Source organism: Ahaetulla prasina, chromosome 16, assembly GCF_028640845.1.
Source record: "Ahaetulla prasina isolate Xishuangbanna chromosome 16, ASM2864084v1, whole genome shotgun sequence".
In the NCBI taxonomy this organism is placed as follows: domain Eukaryota; kingdom Metazoa; phylum Chordata; class Lepidosauria; order Squamata; family Colubridae; genus Ahaetulla; species Ahaetulla prasina.
In genome coordinates this window covers 12,285,745-12,306,700 of record NC_080554.1, presented here as the reverse complement: position 1 = coordinate 12,306,700, position 20,956 = coordinate 12,285,745, and the positions used below count along the sequence as shown (strand labels likewise).

At 47.1% G+C, this 20,956-nt stretch overlaps 1 protein-coding gene across 8 annotated transcripts in view; it reads left to right on the top strand.

The window, feature by feature from the left end:
• The window catches only part of SPTAN1 (spectrin alpha, non-erythrocytic 1), an 88,254-nt gene that overhangs the window by 65,481 nt on the left and 1,817 nt on the right, over positions 1 to 20,956 (top strand). For 4 of the 8 annotated variants that reach the window (XM_058159696.1, XM_058159698.1, XM_058159695.1 and 1 more), the window contains 16 exons: positions 6 to 126; positions 1,030 to 1,151; positions 1,764 to 1,896; positions 2,433 to 2,531; positions 3,448 to 3,607; positions 4,521 to 4,597; positions 4,702 to 4,911; positions 6,841 to 7,137; positions 7,623 to 7,735; positions 9,345 to 9,362; positions 12,580 to 12,642; positions 15,900 to 15,954; positions 18,195 to 18,391; positions 19,292 to 19,345; positions 20,239 to 20,385; positions 20,532 to 20,679. In XM_058159696.1, the coding sequence (XP_058015679.1) occupies positions 6 to 126; positions 1,030 to 1,151; positions 1,764 to 1,896; positions 2,433 to 2,531; positions 3,448 to 3,607; positions 4,521 to 4,597; positions 4,702 to 4,911; positions 6,841 to 7,137; positions 7,623 to 7,735; positions 9,345 to 9,362; positions 12,580 to 12,642; positions 15,900 to 15,954; positions 18,195 to 18,391; positions 19,292 to 19,345; positions 20,239 to 20,385; positions 20,532 to 20,679 (2,014 nt within the window). The remainder of the gene's footprint in view (positions 1 to 5; positions 127 to 1,029; positions 1,152 to 1,763; positions 1,897 to 2,432; positions 2,532 to 3,447; positions 3,608 to 4,520; positions 4,598 to 4,701; positions 4,912 to 6,840; positions 7,138 to 7,622; positions 7,736 to 9,344; positions 9,363 to 12,579; positions 12,643 to 15,899; positions 15,955 to 18,194; positions 18,392 to 19,291; positions 19,346 to 20,238; positions 20,386 to 20,531; positions 20,680 to 20,956) is intronic. The other 4 variants (XM_058159702.1, XM_058159701.1, XM_058159700.1 and 1 more) reach the window with 1 other exon arrangement.

Genomic DNA, 20,956 nt, shown 5'->3' with positions numbered 1-20,956 from the left:
TCAAGGGAGAAGAAGCTGCTGGTTAGCTCGGAAGACTACGGGAGGGACCTCACTGGGGTGCAGAACCTGAGGAAGAAACACAAGCGCCTGGAAGCAGAACTGGCTGCACACGAACCTGCAATCCAGGTGAGAAAGTGAGGGGAGGCGCTTTCAAAGCAGAGCAAGGAGAGCGCGAGAATTCCACCCGGGAATAAGGAAAATGTTAAAGTCACTGTGTAGTGAGTTGGACAGCTATGTAAATTTGAAGAGGAAGGGGAAGAAGGAAGATGAAAGAAGGGAGGGAGGGAAATGGGAATAAGGAGGGAGGAAGGAGATGGGAATGAGAGGAAGGGAGGGAGGTGGGAATGAGTGGGAGGGTGGGAGGAAGGAAGGAAGATGAGAGAGAGGGAAGGGAGGGAGGGAGGAGATGGGAATGAGAGGAAGAGGGAGGGAGGGAAGAAAGAAAGGAAGGGAGGAAGATGAGGGAGAAAAGGGAGGGAGGGAGGAATGAGAGGAAGGAAAGGAGGGAGGAAGAGGAGGGCGGAGATGAGATTGAGAGGAAGGGAGGGAGGGAGGTGGGAAGGAAGGAAAGAAAGAAAAGAAGGAAGGAAGCTTAGAGCCTAGCCCTGTCTTGATAATCTGTTCCGCTTTGTAAAACTGGAAATTTTAGAGATTCATGGGGGGAAACTTTATCTTGGAGGACAGAAATGAAGCAATTGGACTAAAGTTTGTGCTAGATGAAGACGTCCCATTGAGCTCTTGCCTTTTGCAAGTGCTGCCCAGAGATTCCCCAGCATGAGGCTTTGAACCTCATTTCCAACGAATCCTGGTTAATCTTCTTTTATTTTGTTTTTAAATACCTTTAAAGTCCTTACAATCTTGAGTGTGTCAGCCAAGCTCCTTAGGAAGGTACGGCGTCTTTAAAAATCATCACAGCGTGTTAAAACAAAGAAAGCTTAAACCTGCAAGTCACCCTTCAGCGGATGGGGGTGGGGGCAGAATTTACTCTGTTTAGCGCTGCCCCAACGTGCGGTTGTGTTTCTCGGACAGGGCGTGCTGGACACAGGCAAGAAGTTGTCCGATGACAACACAATCGGAAAAGAGGAAATCCAGCAGCGATTGGCTCAGTTTGTGGAACACTGGCAAGAGCTGAAGCGGCTGGCAGCTGCACGGTAAGGACCCAGATGTTGGTGGCCTTCTTGAACTAAGACCCAAATGGCCCCGTGGCAGAATTTGTAAAGGCAAGAAGTACCAAAGGTGGCCTAGAGGTGGAATTCTCATCTCACAATCAGGAGGCTGTGAGTCAGAGTTGGTATTCAGCCGGTTCGGACAAGTTAGGGCGAACTCGTAGCAACGACTGCGGGTGATGCTGTCCTATTTAGCCACAATTTCAAGGCTGGGCGCATGTGCGGAAGGAACGTGCGGGGCGAACTGGTGGTAACAATATGTGAAACCCACCACTGGTGTGAGTTCAATCCTGGGTAGAGGCTGATATTTTTCTCTCTGGGGACAATGAGAATTTTATCTGCTGGAACAAAACTCCGCATTGACGACAGGAAGGGCATCCGGCCAGTAAACACTTGGCTCCATTCCGTTGCCCAGACTCTACCCCGCAAGGGGCTACAAAGGTCATTACATGACATAAAAAAAGAAGCAGCAAAGGAAGGACCAGTGAGCCGAAAAAGGGCCCACCTTCCTTTTGATAAACAGGCTGAAGTTGCATAATTAATATATATAAATTAATGCCTATTCCTTTTCCCTGCCTCCTCCTCCTCCTCTTCTAGCGGTCAGCGTCTCGAGGAGTCTCTCGAATATCAACAGTTTGTGGCCAACGTGGAAGAAGAGGAGGCCTGGATTAACGAGAAGATGACTCTGGTGGCCAGTGAGGACTATGGAGACACCCTTGCAGCCATACAGGTGAGCAAGATAGGCCCGGGGTTTTGGGGCAAGCCCAGGTGAGCATCGTGCAATGGTGGGATTGTTGATTTGAGCAGGAGGCTATGATACCCAGCTTCCTTGTGGGAGGCCTTGTCTACCGTTACTCAACCCTGGATGGTCCAATCTTGATAACTTCCTTCCTTCCTTCCTTCCTTCCTTTTCCCATCTCCCTCCCTCCCTTCCTTCCTGTATCCTTCCTTGCTTCCCATTCCCATCTCCCTCCCTCCTTTCCTTCCTATATCCATCCATCCTTCCTTCCCATTCCCATCCTTCCTTCCTTCCCTCCTGTATCCTTCCTGTCTCCCTTCCTGTATCCATCCTTCCTTCCTTCCTTCCTTCCTTCCTTCCTTCCTTCCTTCCTTCCTTCCTTCCTTCCTTCCTTCCTTCCTTCCTTCCTTCCTTCCTTCCTTCCTTCCTTTTCCCATCTCCCTCCTTCACTTCCTGCATCCATCCTTCCTGCCTTCCTTCCCATCCCCATCTCCCTCCCTCCCCTGCCTTCCTTCCTATCTTTGCAGGGCCTGCTGAAGAAACACGAAGCGTTTGAGTCCGATTTCACCGTGCACAAGGACCGGGTGAACGACGTCTGTGCAAACGGCGAGGACCTAATCAAGAAGGTGAGAGGAACTCGACAGGAACTTGAGGGACTCGCACCATCCCTGGTTCTCTTGCGCTCCCAAGATAAGGACCGAGGCTGTGGAAGTCGCCTCTGCTGAGATCAGAGAGGACCCCTATAGCTGGAAGTCATCCAGGTCATGCTTGTCCTAAAGGTGCTTTTTTCAAGAGGCAGCTGGACTTCCTTGTTTTTCTTTCACAAGACGTTTAGCTTGTCATCCAAGGAGCTGCTTCTTCCAAAACGTCTTCTGAAAGCAAAGCAGGAAGTCCAATTGCCTCTTGAAAAAAGCACCTTTGTGGTTGGAAGTTTCCTACCTAAAGATGTTACCTCGTTGGGTAATGAAATGTCTCCCGAGAAAACCACCAAGCTCAGAGAACACTATGCACTCCATAGTCCTCCTCCTCCTCCTCCTCCACTCTGCCTCTTCCAGTCCACAAGCTCCACTCCCTTCTAGCACCGATGATGTTAGCTAGTTGGGTAATGAGACATCCGCAAGAAAATAACCACCTCCTCCTCCTCTCCTCCACAAGCTCCATTCTCTTCTAGCACAGATGATGTTACCTAGTTGGGTAATAAAACGTCTCCAAGAAAACAACCAAGGTCAGAGAACACCAAGCACCCCACAGTCATTCTCTTTCTCCTCCTCTTCCTCCCAAACCCCATTCCCCTTCTAGCACTGATGATGTTACCTAGTTGAGTAAACTCAGGGAGCACCAAGAAATCAATGCATCCCACTTCCTGTCCCCTTGCCAAGTCAAGTAAACTTTTTCCTTGCCTATCCCTTTCTATACCCTGCCGGATCCAGCATTTTTTAAAAACAAAACAAAACTGGGTACCGCTTGTCTTTCTGGGCAAGGTCTGGAAAGCCACCCATTGGCCACAAGTAATGGCTAAGTTTCTCTTCTCTTTTCCTCCAGAACAACCACCACGAGGAGAACATCACCGCCAAGATGAAGAGCCTGAAGGGCAAAGTGTCCGATCTGGAGAGGGCAGCCTCTCAGAGGAAGGCCAAGTTGGATGAGAACTCTGCCTTCCTCCAGTTCAACTGGAAAGCAGACGTGGTTGAGTCCTGGATAGGTAACTATGGAAGGGAGGGAGGGCCACGCTCTGAAAACGGACAGAGAGACTTGGGTGAGGGGTGGGAATGCTTAGAAACCCCAATGGGGCTAGATAGATGATGGATGGATGGATAGAGGGATGGATGGATGGATGGATGGATAGATAGATAGATAGATAGATAGATAGATAGATAGATAGATAGATAGAAAAAATGTGAAAACAAACCTATTGGCACCTGGCTTGAAAGCAGGAGACCATGAGTCCTAGTTCCACATTACCCATGAAAGCCAGCTGGGTGACTTTGAGCCAATCACCAGGCAATGGTGAGTTCTAGTCTCGCCTTAGCCATGAAAGCCGGCTGGGTGACTTTGGGCCCAATCACCAGGCGATGGTGATTTCTAGTCTCCCCTTAGCCATGAAAGCCGGCTGGGTGAATTTGGCCCAATCGCCAGGCGATGGTGAGTTCTAATCTCGCCTTAGCCATGAAAGCCAGCTGGGTGACTTTGGGCCCAATCACCAGGCAATGGTGAGTTCTAGTCTCGCCTTAGCCATGAAAGCCGGCTGGGTGAATTTGGCCCAATCGCCAGGCGATGGTGAGTTCTAGTCTCCCCTTAGCCATGAAAGCCGGCTGGGTGAATTTGGCCCAATCGCCAGGCGATGGTGAGTTCTAGTCTCCCCTTAGCCATGAAAGCCGGCTGGGTGACTTTGGCCCAATCGCCAGGCGATGGTGAGTTCTAGTCTCCCCTTAGCCATGAAAGCCGGCTGGGTGACTTGGGCCAGTCTGTCTCTCTCAGCCCAACCCACGTCACAGGCTGATGGTTGTGGGGAAACTGGGCGGAAGAAGAGGCGTTGGAGATGTTCACCACCTTGAGTTATTTGTAAAAAATAAAATAAAAGAGGGATACAAATAAATCGAGGACAAATCTCCTAGGTGAGAAAGAAAACAGCCTGAAGACGGATGACTACGGGCGAGACCTCTCCTCCGTGCAGACCCTTCTCACCAAACAGGTGTGTGGCCGCGAAAGGAGGGGGATATTTTTGCTGAAGGCCGTAACAAGCAAGGTTGCCTCTTTTGCGTGCCCAAAGTCTTAACCTTCCAACTCACGTTGCAGGAAACCTTTGATGCTGGCCTCCACGCCTTCGCCCAAGAAGGCATCGCCAACATCACCGCCCTGAAAGACCAGCTGCTGGCCGCCAAGCACATCCAATCGAAAGCCATCGAAGCGCGCCATGCCTCGCTCATGAAACGCTGGAACCAGCTGCTGGCCAACTCGGCTGCCCGGAAGAAAAAACTCTTGGAGGCCCAAGAACATTTCAGAAAGGTGAGGAAGAGAAGTCAGAATCGAATCAAATAGAATAGAATAGAATAGAATAGAATAGAATAGAATAGAATAGAATAGAATAGAATAGAATAGAATTTTTCTATTGGCCAAGTGTGATTGGACACACAAGGAATTTGTCTTGGTGCATATGCTCTCAGTGTACATAAAAGAAAAGATACCTTCATCAAGGTACAACACTTACAACACTCAACGATAGTCATAGGGTACAAATTTAACACTTAATGATACAACACGTAATGATAGTCATAGGCTACAATTAAGCAATTAGGAAACAATGTCAGTATAAATCGTAAGGATACAAGCAACAGAGTTACAGTCATACAGTCATAAGTGGAAGGAGACGGGTGATGGGAACAATGAGAAGATCAATAGTAGTAGATTAAGAAATCTCCTTTAGCCAGGGAAGAATGAACAAAAGGCTCGGGGAACTGAATTTAAGGGCTTCGAGATTAATCAATAGCGCTGAAAGGGACCTTGGAGGTCTTCTGGTCCAACTAAGCAGGAGACCCTACACCATGTCAGTCAAATAGTTATCCAATCTCTACTTGGAAACCTTCAAAACTTCTGGAGGCAACTTCTGTTCCACTGGTTAGTTGTCCTCCCTGTTAGGAAGTTTCTCCTTAATTCCAAGTTGCTCCTCTCGTTGATTAGTTTCCATCCATTGTTTCTTGTCCTGCCTTCTGGTGCTATGGAAAATAAGTTGACCCCCTCCTCTTCTTTGTGGCAGCCCCTCAAATACTGAAATACTGCTATCAGTCCTTTTCTCTAGACTGGCCAAACCCAATTCCTGCAACTGTTCTTCATAAGTTTTAGTCTCCAGGGTCTTTAGTGCTTCAAAGTCTCAAGATAATTCTAACCCTGCATTTCCTGTTTTCTGGTCGCATGCTCACAATTTTAATTGTATAAAAATACGGAAATGAATAGCATGAATTATTTTGGGTTCATCAGAAGTAAGCCAGCCCCCCCCCCCTTCCTTGAGTTCATCTCCTTATTCTTGCCTATGTTACAGCACAGGTACGCGTGTGATCTTGGAGGATTTTAAAACATGGATGGGTCAGAACTATCTTTAATCTTAACTTCTTTTTCTGTATCTTAATTGGGAGGATTTAGCGATCCAGGCATCGAATGAAATCAGTTAATTGTTTCTGTGTTTAAATAAACTTTTGATCATTGGGTATTCTGCTTCTCCCTGGTTTTTAGCTAGTTTGTTTTGTAAGTGGCTGTAGACCAGCCATGGGAAAAAATAGAGATTTAGCTTCCAATAAGTCTTATTTCTATACACCCCAGGAATGTTTCCTCCTACAAATCCAGGATGGGGTCACTAGATCCTTAGCTGCTCCTGTTGTGGCCTGTTGGCCACCAGCCCCTCCAGCAGATGAGGAGGAGGCGTGGGAGTCAGGGTTAGCATCAGAGCAACCTGGGAGCTCTGAGGGGGAAGAGGCAATGGAACTGGCAGAGAGAGAGAGACAGAGGCGGAGCATAGGCTGTCCATCAGCCGTCAGATGGAGAGTCAACAGCCCCCAGGTCTGGAGGTGGCTGATGAGGAAGAGGAGGAATGGCTGGGTCTAGTGGCTGACACATGGATGCACAGAGGAGAGGAGAGCAGTGGAAATCTATGGGCTGGTCCTTGGGAAGGAAAAGCTACGGCTGCTAGCAAAACCCCACCCTAGCTCTGGGGTTAGAAGGCAGGGGGCAGAGATTGATAGATGTGGCGGACAACTATTCATCTCCCAGCCAGTCGGACTTTTTAGCGTGCGGTGAAAGAGAAACTTTTGGACGGGGCTGCTGGCGTTCCTAATAAAGGAATCTGAGTGAACTTCAGAGGGTTTGTTGTTTGCTTGGGGAGTTGGGTCAGAACAGCTCCCTTCCGCTCCTTGGTAGATGTTTGAGGGTTGTCCTCTTCTCTAGGTGGAGGACCTCTTCCTGACCTTCGCTAAGAAAGCCTCGGCCTTTAACAGCTGGTTTGAGAATGCGGAAGAGGACCTGACCGACCCCGTGCGCTGCAACTCACTGGAAGAGATCAAGGCGCTGCGAGAAGCTCACGACGCCTTCCGGTCCTCGCTCAGCTCGGCCCAGGCCGACTTCAACCAGCTGGCTGAGCTGGACCGCCAGATCAAGAGCTTCCGCGTGGCCTCCAACCCTTACACCTGGTTCACGATGGAAGCTCTGGAGGAGACCTGGAGGAACTTGCAGAAAATCATCAAGGTCATTCTCACTTCCTGACCTCCTCCCTCCCTCCCTCCCTCCCTCCCTCCTTCCCTATTTTTCTACTTACTTACTTACCTACCGTATTTTTCGGAATACAAGACACACCTTTTTTCCCCCTAAAAGTGGGTGAAAAATTAGGTGCATTTTATAGACCAAATATGGGCATTTTTGGCCTCCCAAACCCTCCGTGCGTCGTGTTTTTGCCCTCCCCAGCCCCCAGAAGCACTCTGCAGGCCAAAAACGGGCCCATTTTTGGCAAAAACGGGCCACGCGAAGCACTGCAGAGTGCTTCTGGGGGCCTGGGAGGGCGAAAATCTGACGCGCGGAGCCCAAAAACTATTTTTTTTCTTTTTTTCCTCCTGTAAATTTAGGTGCATCTTCTAGTCTGGTGTGTCTTCTAGTCCGAAAAGTACAGTACTTACTTAGGCCTTTCCTTCAGAAATGTTAAGGTTGAGACCGTGGCACCCTTCTCCTTTTTCCAGGAACGCGAATTGGAGCTTCAGAAGGAGCAACGCAGGCAGGAGGAGAACGATAAACTGCGCCAGGAGTTTGCTCAGCACGCCAACGCTTTCCACCAGTGGATTCAAGAGACCAGGTGCTGCTTCCAAAGCTGGCTCGGCTTAACCGTATCCAGCCATGGCTTGTTTGAATCAATGAAGCTGGGTTTGCCCATCAGACTAGGCCTTAAACCCAAGATTTGCAGTGTAACATCTTCACGCCCCTTGAGTGTTGCTTGGTCTCCGCTTCTTCTGGAAACAACTTATTTTCTCAAGGGAGAAGTTTGCTGGTAGTTTTTTTTCCAAATATGAAACAACTTAGCTCAGGGATCCCCAAACTTGGCAGCTTTAAGACTTATGGACTTCCACTCCCAGAATTCTCCAGCCAGCATAGCTATGCTGGCTGGAGAATTCTGGGAGTGGAAGTCCACAAGTCTTAAAGCTGCCAAGTTTGGAGACCTCTGCCTTAGGTGTTTGGTGATCATCTCCAGAACTTCCACAATGATTAGAGAAATTTTTTATGCATCTCTCTCATTTAGATTTTTTGCAGGCTAAATTGCCCAATCAATGCAGGTAGTCCTCAACACTACAGTTCGTTTAGTGACCACTCAAAAGTTACAACAAGAAAAAAAGGAATGACTTACGACCATTGTTCACACTGACGACCATTGCATCAATCCCCACGGTCACATGATCATGCTTGGCAACTGACTCATCTTTATGACGGTTGCAATGTCCCAGAGTGTCCCAGATCCCCTTTTGCAACCTTCTGACAAGCAAAAGGGCCGCGGTGTGGCTCAGGCTGTAAGCTAGCCTGTTATTAAACACAGCTGCCTGCAATTACTGCAGGCTCGAGTCCCACCAGGCCCAAGGTTGACTCAGCCTTCCATCCTTTATAAGGTAGGTAAAATGAGGACCCAGATTGTTGTGGGGGGGGGAAATAAGTTGACTATATATACAAATAGAATGAGACTATTGCCTTACACAATGTAAGCCGCCCTGAGTCTTCAGAGAAGGGCGGGATATAAATGTAAATTAAAAAAAAAAATCAATTTAAGAACTGCAGTGATTCACTTAACAATGGTAGCAAGAAAGGCAATAGAAACGGGGCAAAATTCACTCAAATGTCTCACTTAGCAACAGAAACGTTGGGTTCCATTGTGGTCGTAAGTTGAGGACTACCTGTAATGATACATTATCCGAGGGTTAGAATGGGCTTGAAAATTGGGAGTCGGAGCAAAAGTCCCCAAGTTGATGCTGAATTCAAATCAAGTTTATTACAGTCAAAGCCCAGAACAAATAACAATAGCTATTTTACACAACTAATGTAGCAAACCCTTTTGCGTTACTGCTCTTTCCCATTTTAGTATTTAAATGACTGTGGGCCTCACAGTTTTAAGGATTGCTATTGACAGCATAGTTAGGCCCTGTGTAACTGCCAGGTTGGATGCGAAATTGTGATTTTAATAAAGATTTTTATCTGTTAGTTATTAACTTTATTCTAGAATTTTTAACTGGATATTCCCCGAGTGTTTTTATTTGTTCTAGTCTCTGGTCTTTGACTGTAACAAACTTGATTTGATGCTGCATTGTGAACTGGGCCTACTCTTAACTGACATGCCTTCTTTTTTTTTTTGTCTTCTTCCTGGCTCTCCCGTTCCTCGTTTTTCTCCCGTGGCGCCACGATTGAACGTTCACGCTCCACAGAACCTACCTGCTCGATGGGTTAGTATAAATTTCCCCTTATTTCCCCCCCCCCCAACCGCTCTCGCTTCTTCGTGCCATTGCTGTGCTGGAGGCAACTGTGTTAGCAGAGTTCCACCTGGTTTGGGCATTGATGTCTGGACTCTGCAGGGAGGCCCTTATCCGACATTTGGGGTTAGTTCACAGGTCCTGAGAAACAGAGATCCTCCTGCCCCTCTCCCCTCTCTCCACGTGCACACAGACAAGCTTTTCTTGACCACCGTAGTGGCATCGTGGTGTTTTCTGTTCGTTCCTTGTTGACCTACTACCTTCAGCTCCAACGTGCCAGCCTGAGCTTCCTTCCTCCCATTGATGAACTGAGGACATCCGTCTCCCCAGGGGGACTCCTTGTCTGGACTCTGCTGGTACACCCCAAATCTGACAAATTGAGGAGGAACCAGGGATGAAATGCTACCGGTTCGCACTGGTTTGGACGAACTGGTAATAATAAAAGCTACCAATTCGGACGAACCGGTAGTAGTAAAAAAGCTACTGGTTCATCCGAACAGGTATTTCCAACAATCAGCTGTGCCACGTGTTTGGTGCACAGTGCGTATGCGCACGCATGTAATGTGTGTCAGGTGCACACTGTGCATTGACATGCTCAGTGCGTGTCTGGCGTGCACCGTGCATGTGCGGCCAGCAAACTGGGGGCAACCCACGGAGGATTTCGCCACTGCGAGGAACCCATAATTACCTGATTTCAGGGTTCATTTTCTGTCTCACCGTTGTCCCAACCAGTCTGCCTGTCCATTTGCTACCGGATGGTGGGTGATTTATTTCCTTTTCTGCCACCATGGAAGTAAAAACACCGTAGCTCAGGGCTGTCAAACTCTTATTTCATTGAGGGCTGCATCAGGGTTGTGTTTGACCTCAGGGGTCTGGGGTGGGTGTGGCTAGCATGACATCACTTGTGTCGCAGGGGGGAGGCGCCTGTGGTGGCCAGTGAAAACGGGCTCCCGAGCTCTGTTTTCGGCTGCGACGGCATCCTGCAACCCTCTGCCAGCAAAAACGGACCTCAAGGGGCCATGCGTGGCTCTTGTGAGCTCCATTTTTGCTGGTAGAGGCATCGAGGACCGATCCTTCGCTGTTTCGAGGGTGGCCCCGTGTGCTAGATCTAAGTACCCTCCGGGCCGCATCCGGCCCCCAGGCCTTGAGTTTGACACCCCTGCCGTAGCTCCTTGGGCTTCTTCCGATGTTAAGGAGTTGGTCCTCCCTCCCTCACACTCACACACACACACACACCGTTCTCCTCTGTTTTGCATTTTGTGGCCTGGGACCTGCCTCTCTTAGCAGTACAAACCGCGATTGCCTCCAAACCAGAATTCGGATTACAGAACTGGAGGAAACAGACGGGGAGAGTAGAAGAGCACAGACTCAACAACCAAACGGCCAAATTGTGACTTGGTTATTATATACCTTTCTTGTTGTGTTCCTTGTTTTCTCCTCCCCCCTCCCTTTCTCTTTCTCTTTCTCTCTTTCTCTCCCTCGCACACCCACGAAAGAAAGAAATTTTGGCTGCCCCTTGAATCTTAATGGGCTCAGGGACAAAAGTAAAACTTAGGGTTTTCTACGTGCATGCTAAAGCCTTTAGCCCGTCCAGGTCCAAAGCAGCAGCTACCAGGACCAGGCAAGGACTCAAAATTCAGGGATGCTTGGGAGGATGGGCAGCGCAAACAGCCACGTCTCTTGCGGCTCATGAAAACAGCCACATCCGTTTCTGAGTGGAAACCGGACCGCAGCCCCATAGATTAGTAGGAAACGGCTGGCAAAGGATCCCTCTACCTGCTTAGACGTGAGTGTGTGGGCGCATGAAGAGAAACGCCTTCAAGCTGACAGGTGGTTATTGCCTGTATTTTTTAAAAAAAAGAATAGGGTAAGATAAGACGGATAGGCTAGGATAGAAATGGATAGGATAGGATAGGATAGGATAGGACAGAACAGAACAGAACAGAATACAATAATGGATAGGATAGGATAGGATAGGATAGGATAGGATAGGATAGGATAGGATAGGATAGGATAGAATAATGGATAGGATAGAATAGAATAGAATAGAATAGAATAGAATAGAATAATGAATAGGATAGAATAGAATAATGGATAGGATAGGATAGAATAGAATAGAATAATGGATAGGATAGGATAGAATAGAATAGAATAGAATAGAATAGAATAATGAATAGAATAGAATAATGGATAGGATAGGATAGGATAGGATGGGATAGGATAGAATAATGAATAGGATAGGATAGAATAGAATAGAATAGAATAGAATAGAATAGAATAGAATAGAATAATGAATAGGATAGAATAGAATAATGAATAGGATAGGATAGGATAGAATAGAATAATGAATAGGATAGAATAGAATAGAATAGAATAGAATAGAATAATGAATAGGATAGAATAGAATAATGAATAGGATAGGATAGAATAGAATAGAATAATGAATAGAATAGAATAATGAATAGGATAGAATAGAATAATGAATAGGATAGAATAGAATAGAATAGAATAGAATAGAATAGAATAATGAATAGGATAGAATAGAATAATGAATAGGATAGGATAGAATAGAATAGAATAATGAATAGAATAGAATAATGGATAGGATAGGATAGGATAAGATAAGATAGAATAGAATAGAATAGAATAATGGATAGAATAGAATAGAATAAAATGTAAAATTCAATGTAAAATAGAATAGAAAATATGGAATAGGATAGGAATGGAATGGAATGGAATAGAATTCAGAATGGAACAGAAATCGCAATGGAATGGAATAGGAATAGAAGGTCTCAGTGTACATGCAAAGGTCATAGATCATCAATCATAAGTTAGAAACAACAATCGATACATCATAAACCAAGAGGAGAAGATAGTAGGAAAGATGAGAAACGAGACACAAGTGCTGTGAGAATTAAGTGTTCCCCAGAGCAATGGCAGGGGGAGGGGAAAACTATATGTGGTTCTTTTGGCATGCAACGGTCTATAGCGACGTCCTGAGGGGAGAAGTCGAAATAGGTGATGTCTTTAAAAAAAAACCCCACTTGAGTGTTGATCTTGGACAAGAGTTGTAAGCGACGTGTTCCCTTTGTGTGTGTGTGTGTGTGTTCGTGTGCGTGCGTGCTCTCTCTCTCTCTCCATGTTCTTCCTTCTGTTTTGGAATTTCACACAGTTTCTTTCCTTTGCATAGCATAGCCTACCGTCGTGTCGTTCGCGTCTATCAGTATGAAGTTGGGGATGATCTGTCTGGAAGGTTTTTCTCCTTTTTTTCTTACCTCGCTGTGTTTTGTTTTGGTTTTAGTTTTTAATTTTTATTTTTCCTTTCCTTTCCTTTTCCTTTTCCTTTTCTTTAACTGCACACTCCTAATTCCCCAAAGCTCGGCTTACTTTTTTCTTTTCTTTTTTTCCCGAACTAACCGATCACTACTGTGAGATGCTCTTGGCGGGGAAGAGAGGGCGGGTGGATTGTGGGAGTGGGGCTCCCCCCCCCTTAAGCACTCCCCCTCCCTTGAAACAGGCCACGTAACTTGCTTTGTGATCACTTACCTGCCACGCGGATGATGATGCTTAACCCCCTTGCTAGCGAGACTCACCTGTTAAAAATCAAGCACCCAGGAATTTTATAACCCATGCAAAATGAAAAGCCTGCCCCCCCAGGTTGCAGAAGGGCAGGTACGGGTGGGGGTATGTGAGCTGGCCAGCTGATTTCCCTAGCCAGGTACCCACCACTTCACAGGGGCACCGAGAAAGTGAAGCTCGCCCACACAGTAGCCGAGATGTGTTGTATTTGTGTGCACCGAGTTGTCCGTTGTGGTGTTTTTTTTTTCCACCCGCGAATGTTTCAGGACAGGGCTCTTGATTTCGAAGTGAACCAAAACTCGCTGCCCTCGGGACTCCGTCCATCTTGCCAAGTTTTAACGCTTTGGGGATTTAATCTGGATTTTGAGATTTCCCGCTCCCCCTGCTCATTTTCGCTTTGGTTCGTTTCCAAAGTTTAAAAACCCAGTCATGTATTTATTTACTAAAAGTTTGGGGGGGGTGGAGGGGAAGAAGAATCTTTAAATTGCAGTAGAGTAACACAAAAGAGAGGGACGTGGTAGCTCAGTGGCTAAGATGCTGAGCTTGTCGATTGAAAGGTCGGCAATTCAGCGGTTCGAATCCCTAGTGCCGTGTAACGGGGTGAGTTCCCATGACTTGTCCCAGCTTCTGCCAACCTAGCAGTTCGAAAGCATGTAAAAAAATGCAAGTAGAAAAATAGGGACGACCTTTGGTGGGAAGGTAACAGCATTCCGTGCGCCTTTGACGTTGAGTCATGCCGGCCACATGACCATGGAGACGTCTTCGGACAGCGCTGGCTTGTCGGCTTTGAAATGGAGATGAGCCCGCCCCCTAGAGTCGGGAACGACTGGCACATATGTGCGAGGGGAACCTTTATCTTTTAACACAAAAGATTTTGGAGCAAAAAGAACCCTGGGGAAGAAAAATCCTTAAATTGCAATGGAGCAACGCTTTAAATGGGATCATTTTGGGTCACTTTAAAAAGAGCCCTGACCCTCTGTACCTCGGATGCCAAGGCATTTTTTGCTTTTTCTTTGCTGGAAAAGAAGGTGACCTACCAAGCAGGGAGTGTGCAAACCGAGCCAGTCGTTTGTGCAAAAGTTTCCCATCCCTGCCACGCTGTGTGTGCAAAGCCTCGCTCAAGTCTTGTGCCTCTCATTGACAAGCCCCCACTCATCTCAAGCAATTTACTTGCGGCTTTTATGTGTGTGTGTGTGTGTGTGTGTGTGTATTTCAGGCTCTAGGGGATGGCTGCGGACACCCCCACCCCCACCCCTCTGCTCCCTTCCAGATCGTCAAAAAATCCAGCGCTTTAGAATTTGCATGAATGTTATTTTTTTTATATATTTTTTTTGCTGCCCTTAATTTAGGTTTGCGAAATGGGGCTTGAAATTAACCATAGAATCCTAGGACTGGAAGGGACCTTGGAAGATCTTCTAATCCAACCTCCCCTGCCCCAAAAATTCAGATTTTGGTTCTGGAAAGGATTTCCCCCCCTTCCCCCCATCTTTGCGAGATAGCCTGTTCCAAAACCAAATTTTTATTCGTGTAGAGAGGAATTTTTCAGACGCAATTAATAAAAGGAGGAAGGGTTATGGCACTCTGGTTGCAAGATCAGGGTTTCTAGATTGTGTGGTGCATTTTAACTGCGTGGACCCACACAGGGGTGGGCTTCAAAAACTTGAGCAAGGGGTTCTCTGCCCGGTTGCTGGGTGGGCGTGGCCATGGTGGGCGTGGCCTAGTCAGCCTCCTGCACCATGGCAGGGGGAGAGAGCGTTTTTGTCCTCCCCAGGCTCTGGAGGCTGGAAACGGGCCCATTTCCGGCCTTCCCGAACTTCCGGTAGGCCCGTTTTTCATGCCTCCGCGTAGTTACCTGCATCCAAAACGGGCCGCGTGGAGACTCCTGGGAGGGGCGGGGCAGGGCCAGACAGGAGTGGCATTTGGGAGTTCTCCAAACTGCACAAAATCTTAGCTAGAGGTTCTCGCGAACCCCCAGCAGCCCACCCCTGGAAACACACACACACACACACACACACAATTTAGTGTGTGTAATCAGTGGCCGCTTCTCCTAAGGGGTCTTCACTATATACACCCCAAGAGGATATTTTGATATCAAAATGAAAAGACTTTAATTGGATTTTGCGGTTTTTGGATTTATAAACCACTCAAAAGACACTTGCATAGTCCGATGGGCAGTACGTGGATTGGATTACATTGATAAATATTCCAAAGTTCAGTGTATAAATATCTTACATTTTTCCCCTGTTGAAAAACACTGCAGAGGTGGGCGTGCGTCTTTGTGTTTGGTTTGTTTTGTGTAGTTTCCTTGTTTTTAATGGTTTCTAAAAAATCATTTTTAATGGGACGTGGTGGCTCAGTGGCTAAGATGCTGAACTTGTTGATCAGAAGGTTGGCAGTTCAGCGGTTCGAATCCCTGGTGCCGCATAATGGGGTGAGCTCCCGTTCCTTGTCCCAGCTTCTGCCAACCTAGCAGTTTGAAAACATGTAAAAAAGGCCGGAAGAAAAATAGGGACCACCTTTGGTGGGAAGGGAACAGCATTCCGTGCACCTTTGGTGTTGAGTCATGCCGGCCACATGACCACCGAGACATCTTCGGACAGCGCTGGCTCTTCGGCTTTGAAACAGAGATGAGCACTGATCCCTGGAGTCGGGAACGACTAGCACGCATGTGTGAGGGGAACCTTTACCTTTAAAAATCATTTTGTCAGCAACCCAGAGCTGCTAGGCGTTGGTTTCGTGCCTCAAGCAAGACTAGAATTCACAATTCTCTAGGCTGGTGTCTGCAACCATTCTACCACGCTGCTTCTCAGTGTATCGGCACCTTAATTTCACTAAACAGACCCCGTCCTTAAGAGAGGCTAGTGGGTTAATTCCAAGCCCCATTTCTTTGACTGGCTGAAGGCCCCTCTCTCATGCCAAATCTTTCTTCAGGTCTTGCATGGTGGAAGAATCGGGCACTCTGGAGTCTCAGCTGGAAGCAACCAAGGTGTGTATTTTGATGGAACAAAACACAGGGGTAGAATCCTATCAGGGTTGAAAGACAGGTGGTCCTCGACTCACAGCCACAGTAGAGCCCAAAGTTTCTGTGGTTAAGTGAGACATTTGTTAAGTGGATTTTGCCACCACGGTTGCTAAGCGAATTACTGCTGTTGACATGTTGGTAACCCGGTTGTTAAGTGAATCTTCCCCATTGACTTTGCTTGCCAGGAGGTCGCAAAAGGGGGAATCCCATGACCTCTGGGGACACAGCGACGGTCATAATAGTAGTGGCCAAAATTGTGAAAACCTTTTGGGGAAAAGTGTATTTTATAAAACTAGCTAATAACACCAATTTTTTGGGGAGTAGTACCATAACGTTATATATCAACGGAAAGATAATTGAATCAAGAACGTAATGCAATAGCAATGAAGGAGTTGCTATTAGAATAGCAGTTACAGTATAAAGAAGAAAAGTGAAACACGGAGAAGAAATGAGATACACAACAATGATCCCCATGTCAGTGAATACTTAGTTGGGAAATCTTTAGCATGAATTACGGCCTTACAACGTCTTCCCATGGAGTGAACCAAGTCTTTGAGTTCTGCAGCTGTTCTAATATGAAACCAAGATTGAATAATGGCTTCTATTAACTGGGTTTTATTGCTGGATCACTTCTGACTAACTAGTTTCTTTAGTGGGCTCCATAGATTTTCAATTAAGTTAAGGTCTGGGCTATTCCCAGGCCATTCCAGCAGTGGAATAGGATTACCTTGAAACTCCAAAAAAAAGTGGTGTTATTAGCTATCAAACTTCAAAAATACACTTTTCCCAAAAGGTTTCCTCAATTTTGGCCAGTACTGTACCTTTTTCCCTCCTTCCTTTCTGTCTGCCTGCCTGCCTATCTACCTGTCTCCTTCCTTCTTTCCTTCCTTCCTTCCTTCCTTCTTTCCTTTCTCCTACCTACCTACCTTCCTTCTTACTCCTTCCTTCCTTCTTTCTAACTAACAAGTTTCTTTAGTCAGCTGCTCCATAGATTTTCCATTGGGTGAAGGTCTGGGCTATTCCCAGGCCATTCCAGCAGTGGAATAGGATTATCTGGAAAGTCCAAAAAAAGTGGTTTTATTAGCCGTCAAACCTCAAAAATACACTTTTCCCAAAAGGTTTCCACAATGTTGGATACTACTGTACCTTTCTCCTTCCTTCCTCCCTCCCTCCCTCCCTCCTACTTACCTACCTACCTTCCTTCCTTCTTACTCTTTCCTTCCTTCCTTCTGACTAACAAGTTTCTTTAGTCAGCTCCATAGATTTTCAATTGGGTGAAGGTCTGGGCTATTCCCAGGTCATTCCAGCAGTGAAATATGATTATCTTGAAACTCCCAAAAAAATAAGTGGTGTTATTAGCCATCAAACCTCACAAATACACTTTTCCCAAAAGGTTTCCACAATTTTCGCCACTACTGTATGAATTAATTGCCAAGCCTCTGAATTTTGGATCACATGGTTATGGGGATGCTGCCAAAGTCGTAACTCTGAAAAATGGTCCTGTTACTTTTTTTAACTTTGAATGGTCACTAAATGAACTGTTGTAAGATGAGGACTAAGTGTAATTTTCAAGCAAGGGAAGATAACCTGGAATTTTTTTCCTAATTTTGTTCCAAGACATTAAACAAATTCTAAAGTCGTTTGCTGTGCCTTGTCAAGGCAAGGGGGGGGGGAACTAAATAAAGAGCAGATATATAGGTTTTGCCCCCATTTTACAACCTTGCTTGCCACAGTCATTAAGCGAATCGGTGCCACTGTTAACACTAGGAACATGGCTGTGCAGTCAATCTGGCTCCCCCCTACGGATTTTGCTTGTCAGAAGGTCGCCAAAGGGGATCACGTGACCCCGGGGCGCTGCAAACCGTCATAAATATGAGCCATCGTGAGTTTTGATCACTTGGCTTTGGGGAATGCAGCAAACGGTCACAAGGGTGAAAAATGGTCATACGTTGCTGTTGTAACAGTCAATAAACGAATGTTAAGTTGAGGATTACCTCTATAGGAAGTTTCTTTCCTGTTCAGTTCAGATGAATCTTTGGCAATTCATAGCTGGGGATTGAACCGAGTGGCTTGCTGCCATTGGAAAGGATAGGATGTTCCTTTCAGGCCTTTGCACTATTTTTGGAGGTGGGGGAGGGGAGGGAGGGGGGCCCTTGGGGGGTTCGTGCAGGCTCATGCACGCTTCTCCCTCTTTCCCCTTTCAGCGCAAACACCAGGAGATCCGAGCCATGAGAAGCCAGCTGAAGAAAATCGAAGACCTCGGAGCGGCTATGGAAGAGGCTCTGATTTTGGATAACAAGTACACCGAGCACAGCACGGTGGGGCTGGCCCAGCAGTGGGACCAACTGGATCAGCTCGGCATGAGAATGCAGCACAATCTGGAGCAGCAGATACAGGCCAGGTGGGGGCAGCCACCCTGGTATGGGGGACGGAAGGCTTAGCTTTGCATAGAAAGGTTGGGTGAGGGAGGTGGGTCGGCTTTATTGTTCTGATCCGGCCTTTGCAGAAGCAAGAAACAGACTCCCCTGCAAAGAAAAACCCTGAAACACACAAGGAGCAAACTTTCCAGAAATGGAAACGGTTGTCTTCTGTGACAACCAAACCCCTCCCTTTTCCTCCTATTAATTCCCCAGCCAGGGAGAGGCCAGTTAGTGTCCACGTTTGTTTTGCTTCCCGAGCCGGCTCCATGTCTTCCGTTGTTCACCTCTCCTATCTGCTCTGCGCATACTTGCATCTGGAACAGGCCCCAGCTGTTGTTCCTCCTCCTCACTCATCTCTGCCTCCAAAGGCAGCTGCCTCTCTGGCTGGGAAATGCCAGATGGCCCTGGCTCTATCTCTGCGTCAGATGCTAAGCATCCATCAGAGCCTTCCCCAGGCTCCAGAACTGGCCCAAGTTCTTCCCCAACCTCCTCATCGTCCTCCGAATCTGGCGGGCCACAACATTTATTACTTAGCTGGAGCCTTCCTTTGGGAGCTGGGGAGTTTCTGGCAGTTCTTTAAATGTTGTAACCCCAGGTGGTTGACTCAAAGGTGCTTATTCAAGAGGCAACTTGGATATTTCCCCTTAAGAAGGGCAGGAAAACATTTTTCAATTTTATTTTCCTCTAGCCCCCCACGGAAAAACGGTCCTGAAACCGCCATATCGGGGCAACTGATTTAAGTCGAAGAGGCAGAAACTCTCTCCATTTGGGGAGCGAGATTTCCTCCATCGATCTTTTCCGATAGATGAAACAGGCGCTCCTTCGGCTTTGTTTTTAGTGTCAACTTCTCACCAAGTGAACATATTTCTCTTGTTTTTCAGAAACACCACCGGTGTCACCGAAGAGGCTCTAAAGGAATTCAGCATGATGTTTAAGTAAGTTTGCAGTGGTTTTCAGGTGGTCGTCCTGGTCTGCAGACTACCTCCTGGGTGCCCCAAAAAACCCCCTCTGTCCTGTTTTTAAACTTGAGCCAGGTTTAAGTTGGGGAGAGGCAGTGACTTTCAGCATCATAGCCAGGTGTGGGATTCTACCGGTTCAGTCCGGTTCGGGAAAACCGGTAGCTCCAACAATCAGGTGGGCCCGCCCGCCTGCCCCTGCACTTCACTGACCTATATCTTCTCAGCTGATTCACGCAGCAGAGTGGATTGCCGCGCCTCAGCTGTGTTACTCCCAAGTGGTAACACAGAAGGTTAGTATTTGTAAAACTGCACAGGTGCGCGATAGCACGCGATCACCAAACAGTTGTTAAACCAGCAGCAGCCTATCACTAGTCATAGCTGACTGGAGTCCGGTTATGTATGTGTGAACCCAGCCTGTTCAAATCCCAGCAAATCTTTCTTGAGTGTTAAAGCAACTGTAAGGTCTTGCCTCTCCAATCTTCCCAAGAAAGCAGGACTCTTGAAACGGCAGTTGTTCCAAAAGGAGCTTTTTATTGAAAGGGTTTGTGATAACAAGAGAGCTAGGCAAGAACTGAAGCTCCTCACTTAAGACCAGCTATTCAGAGCAATGCTAACCAAACCCCTCCCACACTACATCACTGCAGGGAAACAGAAAGTTCATATAGAGATTAGCAGAGCAATGCAGGAAACAGGAATGGGGAAACTTCATATACAGATCACTCCATTCTTCCCCCCCACGTTCCTCCCATCAAACTGCCACCATCCCTGTAGAAATATCTGGGACCTGACAGCAACATTTGAAGATTCTTTCAAAGCCTGTCTTGAAAAGGTTTAGCCAATAAAAGTAAAATAAAATTCTTTCATCCTAGGCACTTCGACAAGGATAAATCTGGCCGTCTGAACCACCAGGAGTTTAAATCCTGCCTGCGCTCTCTGGGTTATGATCTGCCCATGGTGGAGGAAGGAGAACCGGATCCAGAATTCGAAGCTATTCTCGACACGGTGGATCCAAATCGGTAAGAGCTTCCAGGACAACCCCATATGTTTTTCACTTCAAAGTTTTACAGTATGGAAACTTTAAGGTGGGTGGACTTCAACTCCCAGAATTCCCTCTCCGGTCACCTCCCAATGGTTTTTTTCTCCCCCCCCCTCCTTCCGGCAGAGATGGACACGTCTCGTTGCAGGAGTACATGGCCTTCATGATCAGCAGGGAGACGGAGAATGTGAAGTCCAGTGAGGAGATAGAGAGTGCTTTCCGTGCCCTCAGCTCGGAGGGCAAGCCCTATGTGACCAAGGAAGAACTCTACCAAGTAAGCGAAGCTTTTTTGGGGGAGGATTTAGCATCTACAAGGGGACGCAGTGTCTCAGTGGCTAAGACGCTGAGCTTGTCGATCGGAAGGTCGGCAGTTCAGCGGTTCAAATCTCAAGCGCCACGTAACGGGGTGAGCTCCCGTTCCTTGTCCCAGCTTCTGCCAACCTAGCAGTTCGAAAGCACATAAAAAATGCGAATAGAAAAATAGGGACCACCTTTGGTGGGAAGGGAACGGCATTCCGTGTGCCTTTGGTGTTGAGTCATACTGGCCATAT